The 14,737-nt window shown below is 40.1% G+C and overlaps 1 protein-coding gene across 3 annotated transcripts; it reads left to right on the top strand.

Annotated features, from left to right (window-relative positions):
- The first annotated feature begins 4,618 nt into the window (after positions 1-4,618).
- Positions 4,619-10,278, top strand: rpl28 (ribosomal protein L28). 3 transcript variants are annotated; one of them, XM_012966621.3, is made up of 5 exons: positions 4,619-4,715; positions 7,059-7,149; positions 8,991-9,114; positions 9,755-9,873; positions 10,145-10,278. In XM_012966621.3, exons 2-5 carry the CDS (start codon positions 7,069-7,071, stop codon positions 10,232-10,234), a joined length of 414 nt encoding a protein of 137 aa, XP_012822075.1. In that variant the 5' UTR covers positions 4,619-4,715; positions 7,059-7,068; the 3' UTR covers positions 10,235-10,278. The 3 variants fall into 3 exon arrangements, with proteins under 3 accessions (XP_012822075.1, XP_017950884.2, NP_001016714.1); XM_018095395.2 differs by having other exon boundaries at positions 4,708-5,026; NM_001016714.2 differs by lacking the exon at positions 4,619-4,715 and having other exon boundaries at positions 7,062-7,149.
- Positions 10,279-14,737: the final 4,459 nt, after the last annotated feature.

Below are 14,737 nucleotides of genomic sequence, written 5' to 3'. Positions count from 1 at the left end.
CAGGTTCAAAACCTAGAAGAGTAAAAGGCAGAAAACACTACATACATACTTGAATATCATGGTCTAGGCCAGAGCTTTGCAATAATATAAGACGCACAATGAAATATACTAAAATATACTTTGGCTTCTTTTATATACAATTGGTGAAAAATAAATAAAAAAAGCATTACAAATCATAGTTGAATGAATACATTTATTGATCCTTATATGATGCCGACACAGGAAACAATAACCACTAAGCATGCAGGTCTTTTAAAAGAATACTGTCCTCATCCTGCATTGAAATCGATTATTCAAAAACACATATTTACATTTGAGTTTTCCCATGGGGCTAGCCATATTCTTCATTCCCCAGAGTGCCACAGCCATGTGACCTGTGCTCTGATAAACTTCAGTCACACTTTGCTGCTGAGCTGCAAGTTCGAGTGACATCACCCCCCAGGAGCCGATCAGCAGACCAATGGGAAGGGAGCAAGAGAGCAGCTCCTAGTAGATATCAGAATAGCACTCGATAGTATGAAATCCAAGTCTGGCTTGGGACTCCTGCAGTTACATGGGAGTAGGAGAAACAATAGGTTACCTGAAAGCAGTTCTAATGTGTAGCGCTGGCTCCTTCTGAAAGCTCAGACTCAGGCACAATGCACTGAGATGGCGCCTACAAACCAATATTACAACTAAAAAATATATATTTATTGGTTCAAGAATAAAATGTTAAATGGTAGAGTAAACTATTTGCTATGTAAACAGTGTAATTTAGAAATAAAAAGTATACCACAAAAATCATGACAGTATCCCTTTAAAGTACATCTTGAGGTACCTCAATATACACAAAGGCTTACTTATACAAGGCTTAATATACAAGGCTTACTTACCTAATAGCTGTCTGAATGAGAGCAGCTATAGTGCTAAGTTATCGCAGTGCATTGATAATCCTCGTCACAACAAGGGGTAAACTGAGGTGGTTGCATTAGTTTAATCTAATTACCTACATGACAAGAACCAGAAATGTGTGCAGCCCCTCTTTGCATGTGACGTCAATTCCATGCAAGTGATATCACTTCCACCTATTATATAGCACCCAAGGCCACCCCCCAAAAGCTGCCTATATATAAATATGGCCCTGCATGATAGAACATCAGTTTCCCTGTTTAAAGAGTAAAAAAAAAAAACCCCATAGATTTTTCCTGAATAAACCATAGGCAAAAAGGATGTTTAGCACAAGCCCTATTAATTAGACTTATTTTGAACAAGGGGATATACGGCACCTTTAGGTATTTTCCAGGAAGGGAATGGAAATGTCTGTTCTTTTTGTTTTAGTAAGCAAGAAAATGCACACCATATACATACATTACCCTTTTTATTAATTAACTTGCATGTATAATGTACTTTTAAAACAACTTCCATTGTTGTTTGTCTAGACTGTGCCCTTTTGGCATAGATAGCCCAATGACTGAGTGACTGACTGAGCCCTAGTCCCATATAATAATGCCACATACAGCATGACAGAATGCTCCTTTGAAAAGGCACATTCGAAAACCAGAGGACATCAAACAAGGCAAAAGGTTTATAGCTCTACTAACGGCTCGTTTTTCATTTGTCTTTTTACAATGCATCAATATTTTTTTACAACAGAGAACAAGATGAACTAAGCAATAACTAAATAAATTGTAGGTATCTATTTATTTATACTGCTCCACAAAGGTACACAGGGCTCTGTACAGAGGGGGAGAGTACTAACACATAACAGGGGCCTAATAAATACAATTATACAGTATGAAATACTGAGAATTCCTGACAGAGCTAGTGGGGGGTTTCTGTTTCAATGAATTTATAACCCATTAAGGAAAAGAGTCATACAGAAATCAAGGTAAAAAGGGAGTGCATAAATTACGACTATAATATAACAAAATGGGCAGTGGCACTATGGATAAATCGTAGTGGATTGAGGTAATGATCCAGTAGACAAGTATGTAGCTGATGAAGAGAACAAAGGTTTTAATAGTAGCAAAGTAAGGATATATTCTTCTGAGCAACAGCATGTTCTATTGATTAATCATATATGTAGCTTGAGAAGGTAATCAATATGTTCAGTGTTTTATAAAATGTGTGTATAGGGAAGGTGCTAACTGCAAATACAGAAGGGAGAAGAAGTGAACTCTGTTTAATGACTAGTTTAAAATAGTAAACTGCCTGGATTCTGTTGTGATTAATAATTAAGGCCACTTTTACCTGAACAGAAAGGATGCAGTCAAACCAACAGGAAAAGGATATTTCTGTCATCTGAAAAAAATGATGAATGAATAACCAAAAGATGTTATCATCAAAATATAGAATAGAGAGAGGGGAAAGGAGCATGAAAATTGAATAGTGTTCTCAGCTTGACTGCATCCTTGCTGTTCAGGTAAAAGTGGCCTTAATTAGCAGAATTAATATCAATAATGACACCGTGGTGAAGGGAGATGTTCAGAATTCTGGTAGAAAGAGCTGGCAAAAAGATAAAAAAATATTTGAGGATGGTATTGGATTGGCATTGCTATTTAGGCCTAGCAAGGCAACTAGGGGTGGGGGAAGTGGGTACAACTGTCTGGGGCCCTAAAATTTTTATACTTTTATGTAACATTTTGGGGGCCAAAATGTGACATCTATGTCACATCTGTGCTGGACCCCAGATGCAAAAGAGGAATTCTAATGGCAGCCTCGGTGCCCAATATTTGGTCTTATAAAGGGCTGCTAGATTAATGAATACAGGCATAAGGCTCCTGTGATTAAAAAATAGGCTTGGTAGAGGAAAAGAAAGAAAGAAAGAATGTAGTCTAAAGAGCACAGGAGAAAGGATAGAGAGAGAGAATGAGGCAAGGTAAAATGAGCTTCTTTGGAAGAATGGCATTATGGTCAGTAATCAGCACAGCTTAGTAAGAATTTGAACAGTGGGGTTGTAGTAGTTCTAAACTGAAGTCTGTTGATCTTATTAAAGTTGTTTGTACAGGGATAGGAAAGTGGCTACAAGATTCTCTACAGAGGGTGATTGTCAATGGTACTTTTTCTGGGGTCCCACTTTTATTTAACTTGTTCATTAATGACTAAGGGGAGAATGTTGTAAATAATCTATCTGTGTTTTCAGATGACACTAAATTATGCATCCCAATTGATTCCATCCAGGATGTAACATCCTTGCAGCAGGATTTTAACAAACTGACAATCTGGGCGGCTAACTGTCAGATGAGATTCAGTGTCGATATATATGTAAGGTTATGCACCTGGGATGTAAAAATACGCAAGCCATGTAAACCCTTAATACAGGGATCCCCAACCTTTCTTACTGGCGAGCCACAGTCAAATGTAAAAAGACTTGGAGAGCAACACAAGCACCATAAAAGTTCATGGAGGAGCCAAATTAGGGCTGTGATTGGCTATTAGTCAGCCTCTATGCACACTATCAGCTTACAGGGGGCTTTATTTGGTAGTAAATCTTGTTTTTATTCAACCAAAACTTGCCCCCCAAGTCAGGAATTCAAAAATAATTACCTGGTTTGGGGGCACTGGGAGCAACATCCAAGGGGTTGGGGAGCAGCATGTTGCCCCCGAGCCACTGGTTGGGGATCACTGCCTTAATAGAACTGCATGGCTGTACCAAGCAGTGCCAGGCAGCAGCTGCATTGTTTGAGCTGTAATATAAAGAGCATACATTTCTGGGGAAGAGGGGGTTATTTTTCCACTTTACAGAGTGCATGTTAGGCACCATCTAGCTAGAATATGCCCTGCAGTTTTGGGTTCTAGTATTCGCACAGGATATTATTAAAAAGTTAAAAGAAGGGCAACTAAGCTGGTAAAGGGTATGGAGACCAAATATGCTTAAAGAGGTGATCACATTTCATACATGTATACGTAGATAGATCTTACCCGTGGTAGGGATAGGTCCAGGTGCTCATGCCCCAGACCTTTCAGCTAAGGGAGCCATCATGGAAACAAACAACAGTAACAGGCAGGCACTCCGGATATCCCAAAAAAGTAGAAAAAAGCAGCCAAAAAAGAAGTTTAAGATAAAAAAGTATAAATTTTATTTAATCCATATGTAAAAACATGGAAGCCTTACGCGTTTCGTACCAAAGGGTACTTAATCATAGGCTCATAGCTCTCAGTACCAAGTTGATGATTGCCATCTTGGACCCAGGAAGACTTGGAGAGGCTTCAAAGGTTTTTTTTTTTGCCTTCCTCTGTACCAATTAGCAGTTATGCAGGTTTTATATAGACATAAAAGGTTACTATGTATGTTACAAGTTATTGTTGTCTTTTTGCTACTTATGTATCCACAGAAGCCCTTTCCTTCTAGTACAACGTTCTGACTTCCAAGCTGCTGCGTAGTTACTATGGGCCAACTTACCCTTAGCAACCAGGCAGCAGTACTAAAGTCGCCACAAATGTAGAACAAAAACTTACATAAGACAAAAAAAACCACAAGACCACTTCGAGATCGTCTGAGCACACTACTTTCTACATCACCAAATGTATTTAGTAATACTCTACAGGTTACAATTACTTTCTGCAAGCCACGTAACTGCGTCCACAGCAGCCCATTTCCAGCACTAAACATGGCGTTTCCCCAACTAGTTTAAAGCTTACATCACTTCCGCCTAAGCCTTGCGCTCCACAGCAGGAAATAAGGCTCGGCCCCGCCCCTCCCCCTTCCTTTCCTTCCTCTAGCAGCGCGGAGAGAGGTAACGTGCTATGGCCGTGGCTTCATACCCGGGTCTGGTTAGCTGAGCGGCGCCGTTCCCGGGTGTGTCATAGCCGTAACTGGGAGCTAATAGGCACCTACACTCTGCTCTGTACTTGGGCCTGGACTTGCCTGGAGCCGCGTCCCATGTTTTCTTTAGGCCGGACTGCATGTTGCCGGCGGCCTACTGGCATTGCTAGGGATTGCGCTTAGTAAGGGCCTGGTGTATAGAGCAGCGCACTGGCACTGAGGGTAGCGCTATGTTTCCCGCTGGGATCCCGTTCTGATTGGGGCATTATTAATGAGACCTTTGTATGTTCTCCATTAGTATTAGAATCCTCCGAATTCTACGCAGCATTCCCATACACTTAATAATTCAGTGGGTTCAGTTATTTGTCAATGTAATTGCTATTGATAGAAGCCTGAGATTATTCTATTCCTCTTCTGCTGGCATTTCCCCTGTTTGCTAAACAGTTGGCTGTTACTATATTGTTTCAGGAGTCAGAACCAGGAATGTGCTCAGATACACAGATCCCTCTTTAAAGGAGCAGTAACACCAAAAAATGAAAGCTTTAAGGTAATAAAAATATAATGCACTGTTGCCCTGCACTGGTAAAACTGGTGTGTTTGCTACAGTAACACTACTATAATTTGTATAAATAAGCTGCTGTGTAGACACGGGGGCAGCCATTCAAGTTGGAAAAAAGGAGAAAAGGCACAGGTTACATAGCAGATAACAGATAAGTTCTGTAGAATACAATAGTGTTTTATCTGTTATCTGCTATGTGCCTGTGCCTTTTCTCCTTTGAATGGCTGCCCCCATGGCTACATAGCAGCTTATTTATATAAATTATAGTAGACTTTCTGAAGTAAACACACAACGTTTACCAGTGCAGGGCAGCAGCACATTATATTTTAGTTACTTTTATACACTTTCATTTTTTGGTGTTACTGTTCCTGAGTGAGGTTCCCCTTTATTACCTTTGGAGAGTTTGCAGACAGTGTAACATGCATGAGTGATAAGGTGTCTATACATTTTTTCCTGTTTAGGGTAGTTTATACCTGCACATTCTCTTCATTATTTACATGACCTGGTGTCAAACCCAGTTGTCTCCATGCACTTCACTAGTCTGTTTTTGTCCAGCTTGTACAAGTATATGAACTGTCATTCAGATACAATGTGGGAACATCCCTGTTTGCAGGTTAAGCTGCTGCCTTATTGCTAGGGTCTGTTTTTCACTAGCAACAAGGCAATAGTTTAAATAAGGCAGGAGAAAGTGAATGTAAGAGGGCATAAGAGATTGTAGCCTCACAGAACAGTGGATTTTTGGCTTCCCACTCAGTGACAGCTGCAAAGAGAAAGAAGAGGGAGGCAAATAAGATGGGGAAAAAATATATAAAAAACATAGACCAGAGAAAAAGTTGTAAATATTACCTTCCCTTTTAAATCACAGTTGCTGCCCAGACCCTGAGATGATTGGCATGCCTACTACTTGTGCTCTCTCGTGTACTCACTGGGGCTATTCATTTGCCTAGGGCCCCTTGTCTATGTGTGATCAAGCAGGGAATGTGTATAAGGAATGCAAATGAAGACTCAAGGTGGCCATACACTGTAAAATCTGCTCGTTTGCTGAGGTTGCAAAGTGAGCAGATCTTCTCCCGATATGCCCACCTATGGGTGGACGATATCGGGCTAATTCGGCCGTTGGATCGGGGACTGCATCAATGAGCTGATGCAGTAACCAATCTGACAGAAAATCAAAGCTGCTCGATTGAGTTGTGGCCGATTTCAGGTCGGATGTCGGTCAGGCAGGCCCGTCAGTGGTGCCCATACACGGGCACGAACCAGTGTAAAGGACTGATATTGGCAGCTGAAGCCACCTTTAAGCTAATGTCACATGTGACTGTTAATTCCGGCAGACAAAACGCCAATCTGCTGTTCTACCTCCTGATCTACTGGCACTGACTTTAAAGGCATAAACCTATCATTGCACACACTGGACAGATTTGGCCTGATGATGCATAGTTGTGCCAGCAGGGAAATGGCATATGACATTAGCTTAAGGTGTAGTTGTGACACATAAAGGGATCCCTGTCCCCAATGAACCAAAGTGGGTACATGGCACTAGTATAGATAAGCGCAGTTGTGCCCATTTATGCACCTAATTAATGAGCCTTCATCACTTTTTCATCACCTGTTTTTGTCTGTTTGCCCACTACTAGTTTGTTGTAGTACTGGTATGATCAGATGTGGTGCGTCTCGATGCCGGAGGCTGATTTATTCCTATGTTTTCATGGCTGCAGGTTTCTTGGTGAATTCTTATGAATGTATTTTCTTTTCCAGGTGCCTGAAAATGTCTGCCCACCTGCAATGGATGGTTATTCGCAATTGCTCCAGCTTTCTTGTCAAAAGAAACCATCGCATCTTTAGTACAGTAAGTGCATCACACTATACTTGCTCATAGGCATTTCTTCAAGTAGCAACTGAATTTAGTTTGAATCATTTTATCTTTAACATTTTTTTACTTTGGCTTCTGCCAAAAAATGCACCGGCCTAAAGAAAAAATTTAGTGTTACTGTGCTGCTTTCCCCAGTTGTCCTTACGCAGAATTATTGCTTCTTATGCTGGCTGCAAGCTTAGAGTATTCATAGTTTTGGTCCTGTTTGATTCACCTGTGTTAACTGCCAAAATTATTGGTTTTGGAAAATCATCAAATCCATTAGCCAAAATGACAAGCGGTCATGTAGGTAGGCATATATAAAGCTTGCCACTATTTGGCCTGGTGCCCTATTGTGTGTTGCATTAGTTCTAGTATGACAGTGGCATTTCCTAAAACATGGCATTTATGTTGGCTGCAATAGGCAGATTGCATTGTTAATAAAGCCATTCATATGCTTCAGCCTAGAATGCCACAGGAGCACACTTTTCAAAAGCAGTGATACAGTTGAGAGAGGTCTCTGCTTCTTTCTTAATATACCTAATTAAATTCAGTAAAGATTTAAAAATACATGTCCCCAGAAAACCTGGAGCATACCTATGCTGTGGCATGGAGGTTATGTGTCTATAGCTGATTCTGTTTATGTAGGTACTGCAGTTTCAGGTTTTTGCATTTTCTCAAGCCTGGTATTTAACCTATACACTGTTATATTGAGAGTCTGTTTCCCTTAAGAAACTAAACAAAATGTATTTCTTATTTTTATTATAAATTTCTCAGATGAAGATAAAATTGTCCATAGCTAGTGTAATAGGGAACCAGATTAAATTCCTTTAGGGCCCACACAGATGTGAAGGATTAAACATTCTCTGTATAGCTGATTGCATTATATATAGGTGGTTCAGTCTCTTGGTTTTGGTGATTGATTTTTTTTTTTATGCTTAATCTTGTGATCTCTTTTCCACTATACTGCTAAGTGGAAGAAAGCGGACAAGTGGGTTGCCATTCTCCAACATTTGCAAAAATGGCACTATGGGGCTCTTAACAGACAGACAGTCATTTACGGGGCCAATTTGCCCTGGGAAATAACCCTTTGCAGCCAGTCACATTTTTGCTTTCATTGGTTTACCCTACTCGCTCCTGGCTGAGCTAATTAATAGATTGGATACTATGGTTTACTGCCCAGGTGAAGTTTGCCCAGCATTCATAAATGAAACTGAAGTACTTTGGTACTTCATTACTAACCCTGGGAAAATATACACCAGTGCAGTAACCTCTAGCAACAAGTCTATTTTACTGGTATTATTCTACTTGCAGTAGTAGATTAAAGGTACGGTAATACACATTCAGTGATTCACATGATCCCTTTTCCAGAAATACCAAGCATTATGATGAATTTCATACCTGTATTGCACAGACATGTTACAAACTGGTTTACAGAGATCATATTTAGCATCTGTACCTGCCCCATTCAAGCTTACTCTGACAGTGGTTCCCAAGCTGTGGCTCTAAAGCAGTAGCGATTGGGGAGGGGAGATAATGCCTGTTGGCTTCCCTATATACCCCTGAAAGCCCATCTAGAAGGTAAATTAGGATGAGATTTGGTATGAAATCTTATTTTACTGCCTCTTGGAACTATGGCTGAATGAGTAAAGGTGGCCATCCACATTCTGATTTTATCAGTGCATGTATGGTCGGCTTAACACAGCAATGTTTTCCTTGTAATCTTATGTGCTAAGGGGGGTCATTTGATTGCTATGCCCTGAGCCGCTGCCTTCATGAAAAATGACAATAATGATTGCAAGCAATTGAGTCCATGTTTTTCCTTGTTTACTGATTAGGAGCCAAACAATCTAAAAGCAAGAAACTCATTTCGGTACAATGGCCTCATCCACAAGAAAACAGTCGGTGTTGAGCCTGCAGCTGATGGAAAGGGGGTCATTGTTGTTCTAAAGAAACGTGCAGGTAAGTGGATTTCTAAGTTAGGAGTTTGTAATGCTGCTTTGCAAGCAAGGAGAACACTACATTTGTTTGTATTATAACTCAACAGCACAGTTTTATGTATTTGCATATTCCTTATTAAAAGGAACACTAAAGCAACTTACTAGCTATGTTAGGCAGCCTCAGCTACTTAAAGTGCAGTGAATATGCATAGAGTTAACACTAGGTGGAAATATTGGTACAGATTTGTGGCAGTCAAAATGCTAAAAGTGCTTTTGACTCTACATGCTTCACTATACACTCGCATTATAGCCAATCTGTACGACAAACCTGTTGCAGGTTGCTTTGCATACAAGGATTTTGCATGACCACATTAATGCTGAAATGCTGGGAAAAAGTGGTGCTTCGCACACAACACTGATATAGTAAAATGAGCTTATAGTTATTATTATAGATATTATTTCCAGCTAAAATTTTAAACCTTTCTATGAAACCTCACTACTTTTGCTCAGAAAATAAGGCTTTCTAAATCTAGGCGTAAGCTAACAATCTAGTTTTCAATGCCGACTGCAAATGAGCTTGTCTTCTTTCATTCTTTCACTCAGCTTTAATAACATTGTGCTAGAAATAGAATTTTGATGACTAATTAAGTGTTAAATTATAGGTCAGCGCAAACCTGCAACATCTTATGAAAAAATTACCATCAACAAGAACTCCCGCTCCACTCTGAGCAGCGTGCGTCACATTATCCGCAAGAACAACTACAGGAAGGATCTCCGCATGGTAAGTGCCTATCTTGGTTCCTCAAAGCTACAGAGCACTCTTTTGTACTCTCAATTGATTTGAAAGTAAAAAGCAGCTTATCGGTATTCAGGTTTTTGTTATGAAGTCTAGAAGTATGGTAAGCTTCGCCTATTTGTTTTCTTGGTTTGTTTTTGTACTTCTAATACGATACTCCGTGTTACAACTAAACTGCTAGAGTGTTTGTCTCTGTGTGTATAGGATATACACAAATGTATAAGATTGTAATAAAATACATATTTTGTATTTGTAGGCTGCTCTCCGCCGTGCTAGCGCCATCCTGAAGAGCCAGAAACCAGTTGTGGTAAAGAAGAAGCGCACCCGGGCTGCCAAGACTGCATAAATGTGTTCTGCAGATGTGTGCAATAAAATGGTTTCATATTGATACGACTGCCTCTTCAGATTCTTAATTGTCCTTTTAGAAAAAATACACCTCATTTAGAGAAGGCTTACAAACTGTCTGCAGCTGGCAAAGCAAAGACATTTATATGTCTCATTTGGATGCATATTGCTGCTCTGTAGCAATTTTTTTTGTGGGAGGGTGGGGGGGACCTTTCATTCCCAAAAATGTTATCCACCTGCTCAGTGTATGTTAGCACTGCAACTGGAAGTGATTACATATTAAAGACCTTGGGGTTTTTCTTCTTTTTGTTGGAGAGATTAAAATGTAGTAACTAGCTGGAATTAAAGAGCACAACTAATTTACAGTTTAACTGATTTAGGATTACACATGCTATTTTAGTTTCCAGGCTAGTTAATCCATAAAGCTGTGTATCTCATATATATATATATACTGTGTATCATATATATATATATATATATATATATATATATATATATATATATATATTATTACAAATCTACATTATAGATTTTAGGGCTTGTATAATGCACCAATTCTTTATATGCTGTGAGATTGCACCTTAAACAGATGGGCAAACAGTACAGTAGAACCATATACCACTTTTCACCCCTTAAACCTCCTCCATACCTGTAAAAGAAAAAAAAAAATCCCCAGTACATGTATGGGTTTAATTAAAGATGTAATTTTTTTTAAAGTGTTTCTTTAATCTGTTAACCTACTGTCTGCACATGCATAACAAATTTTGGTGGACCTAGAATTGCATTAGTTTGTTGGACCCGCCCACATCATGCAGTTTTGTTTTTAAGTGACTATATAGGCAAAAATAAGGGGTTGTTGGTCCCAGTTTTTCTTGACTAAAGCAGGGCTGCTTATCTAGAGGATCTTAGAATGGGCTGAGCTCTACAAATTATCCCCGATTCTGCTTAGGGTCTCGTAATGTAAAATTAAATGTACTTTGTGGTAATATTCTTTATAGGACATATGTGTGCATAGTTATAGGCCTTTTAATTGGGTCCAGGCTGTGATCTCTGATTATGAATTTTATTAATTTATGAATTTATTACTCAAGGCATTAAGGGTATGATACTAATTATAGGGTTTTTGTGGATCTTTTTACTTTTTTCAAATACTGTAAGTCAAGAGAATAATGTGCTGATTAGTCTCCAGGGGCAAATTTTTAAAGTTCATTGGTCCACCACCACTTGTTAAATGGATTGGGGGGGGGGGGGGGGGGGAAGTGATTGGATAGGTGGATGACTTTATGAAAGCTTTTTGAAATGGAAAGTATTTTATCATTCACACCACACAGACATTTTAGTGTATAGATTTGTATGACATTTTAGGTTATGTATACCCATGGAATTTAGTGCAATCTGATTATAGGCACGGGTTCAATCACTAAGCCAGTGTATTTTCTAACTTGCATATACTACAGTAATCCTGCCCCACCCGGCGTCTTACTGCAGGTTCATCATAATGCCAATCTTGTCCTATAGTACACTCACAAATGGAGTATACCTTACATAAGCCCAAAACTCACATGATTACATGTCCCTAAGTAAGTACCAGAAAACAGCATAAGAATGAATGGGGTACATCAAACAAAAAGATTGGCATCTGGCAAGGACTTGTTCTATGCTAGGGTTGCTGGAGTTACTGAGAATCAAAGTGGAAAAGGCATTCTAAATGTGACTCAGAAACTGTTGCTGCTCATTAAGTATTGGTATCTATCTAAGAGCAATACTGTAGGGGTCATTTACGGAGATTCTAGACAAAGTACAAAAGCACATCCCTTAGTGCTTATTTAAGAAACACTTGCCACCAGGGTCTGACTGCAGAATAAAAAAAATATGGTGTGTGGGGCGTAGGGCTAAGGCACAAGACTACCCTATCCCTACTGCCTGCACACAAGAATGACTCAAGTTTGGGAATGGGAAGGGAGTTGCCTCCGTGCCTCCCAGTTCATGAATGTAGTGCTTCTGAAGGCAGTCTTAGGGCTGTGACAGACGGGGAGATTAGTCGCCTGCGACAAATCTCCCCGATATGCCATCCCACCGGCAAAAATGTAAATGGCGGGTTGGTCATCATGGTCATCTTTTGGTGACAGTATTGAGAGCAGCTGGTAATTTTCTTTGTTAAATGAATAAACTGAGCACAATACTAGTGAGGTGCAAGAAAAATTAAGGGACATTGGGGGTTTTCCTTTTTTCTTCTTCTACAGAACACTTCTGTTATATACTATATCACGAATTACACTGGCTTAGGCCCAGCATAGTGTATTTTGATGATGTACTTTTGCTGTAGGGGAAAAGTCAGTAGTAGAGGTAGTGGAGGTCAGCACCTGCCGAGTTCCTTGTTTAGGATTCCAAACACGTTTGGAAAGAACATTTTACTGAAGAGAAAAAGGTCAAAAGTATTTGTTGGAATATGGTTATTTCTATGTGTATAGTTAGACTTAGAGCATGGCTTAGGGCTGTTTTGATTTTTAATTAGAGCTGCGCCCCCCCCCAGCCATGTTTAAAGAGAAACAAGTCTTGACCCATAGCATTTGCCCACGGTCCCCCAAGGAGCAAAGCGATTTTGGAAGCTTGAGTCATTTCTGTAACAGGTCATTCTGTACAAGCCCTCATTCTGTTCCCAACGGCTGAATAATGCACGCACATGGTTCTTATTTAGTTCTTAAGAAAACAAGACAGAAAGCCTCACGTAGCGCTAAATTCGGCAGAAACCATGTTTTCGGTTTTTAGCCTCTGCTAAACAGAGTGTTCTTTTTTCAGAGTTAAGAATCTTCTCATTTGCTGCCAGTTTCAATCAATACAGACACAAAAAATAGACATTAAAAGATATCATTTTTGTAAATGTGTCCTCCAGGGGCCATGATTATTAATAACCCCGCTCATAGGACTCTCCTCAAGCCACAGCTCAGAATCCACATATAATAATAACAATAATGCTAAGAGCGGTGTGAGAGAAACTGTCACTCAGACTACATACTGCATTCAGTACTTACGTTAAAGTTATATTTTAGTATTATAGAATGGACAGTTTTTAGCAATTTGTTTTTTTTTTTTTTTTTTTTTTGAATTGGTCTTCATTTTTTATAATTTTTTAAATTTTTTGCTTTTCTCTTTTGCCTATTTCTAGCTTTCAAATGAGGGTCACTGACCCCAGCAGCTTTCTATAATGGTCCCTTTCCTGTACATATGCCAGTTTCTCAAACCACTGCCTGGTTGCTAGAGTAATTTGGACCTTGGCAACCAGATTGCTGCTGAAATTCCAAATTGGAGAGCTGCTGAATTAAAAGATAGATAAATCAAAAACCTCTACTAATAAAAAACGAAGACCACTTGTAAAACAAATACTCTTCAAAATAAAGTCCCCTAAATGTCATATTTCACTGATAGGACTGCGTTTTCAAGGACATTGTTAATTGAAGTTCCTAAACCTGACTGTTTTGCCTGTTAAATCAGTCCTTCTTTTGTCTCTCTGATCTCTCTTTGTTTTTCTGAAGGAATGGGAGTGGCCTAGTTTGAACTTCCTATATGCTTTCATCAGGGACCCTCAAGCTATGGCCCGCGGACCGGATCTGCCCCCCCCAGGGTAATTTACCCAGCTCCCCACTACGTCCTCACCCCTGGCAGCGGAGAGAGAGAACTTAGCGGGGAGCGGGACAGGGAAGTTGGGGAGACAGAAGTAGTGGGGGGAGCTGGAAGAGGGAGGACTCAGTGGGCAGCGGGAGGGAGGACAGACAGAGCGGGACCAGGATGGGGGTTGCGGACTCAGCAGAGAGTGGGGAGCTAGGAGTGGGAGGACGGACGGAGCGGGTAGCAAGAGGGGGGATCTGGAAGAGAGAGGACGCAGCGGGTAGCAGGAGGGGGGAGCTGGAAGAGAGAGAATGCAGGAGTGGGCCATAGTTTGACCAGGGGGGTCCGGCCCCCCCAACAATCTGAGGGACCATGAACTGGCTTAAGAAGTTTAAGGACCCCTGTTTTACATCATCATGTCCAGGCTTTTGCCTTTACTTTTTTCCTATTGGACCAGTTAATTTGTTGCTTGCGCACTCTACCCAGTTGCATGAATTGAAAGGTCATTGGTAAATTTATACTTTGCAATGGCATAGGCAAACAGACTCAGCATATAACAGATCTAACATACTGTTATGCTAGATTTGCAGCACTCTGTCACAGGCACTGGAAGCAGTGTCAGACTGACAGGAGACTCAGCCAATAGGAGTTAAGTCTGCCACCAGTACTATGTGTGACATCATATAAGGAAGTATAAAAGCAACTGTAGTGATTATAGGGGTCAGTGACCCCTCCGGCACAGGTCTGTGCAGAAGGGTTCAGATTCTGAGGCAAATTTCTCTTCAGCTGCACATTTGTTGTTAACTATGTATATACTACGAAGATTGTTTTATTAATGTGAACTGTTAGATTTGTGAATGTTGTACAAAGGTGAACAACCCATGTAAGGCAAACAGCA

This window comes from Xenopus tropicalis, chromosome 7 (assembly GCF_000004195.4).
Source record: "Xenopus tropicalis strain Nigerian chromosome 7, UCB_Xtro_10.0, whole genome shotgun sequence".
Taxonomy (NCBI): Eukaryota; Metazoa; Chordata; class Amphibia; order Anura; family Pipidae; genus Xenopus; species Xenopus tropicalis.
This window is presented reverse-complemented; position numbering and strand designations above follow the sequence as displayed.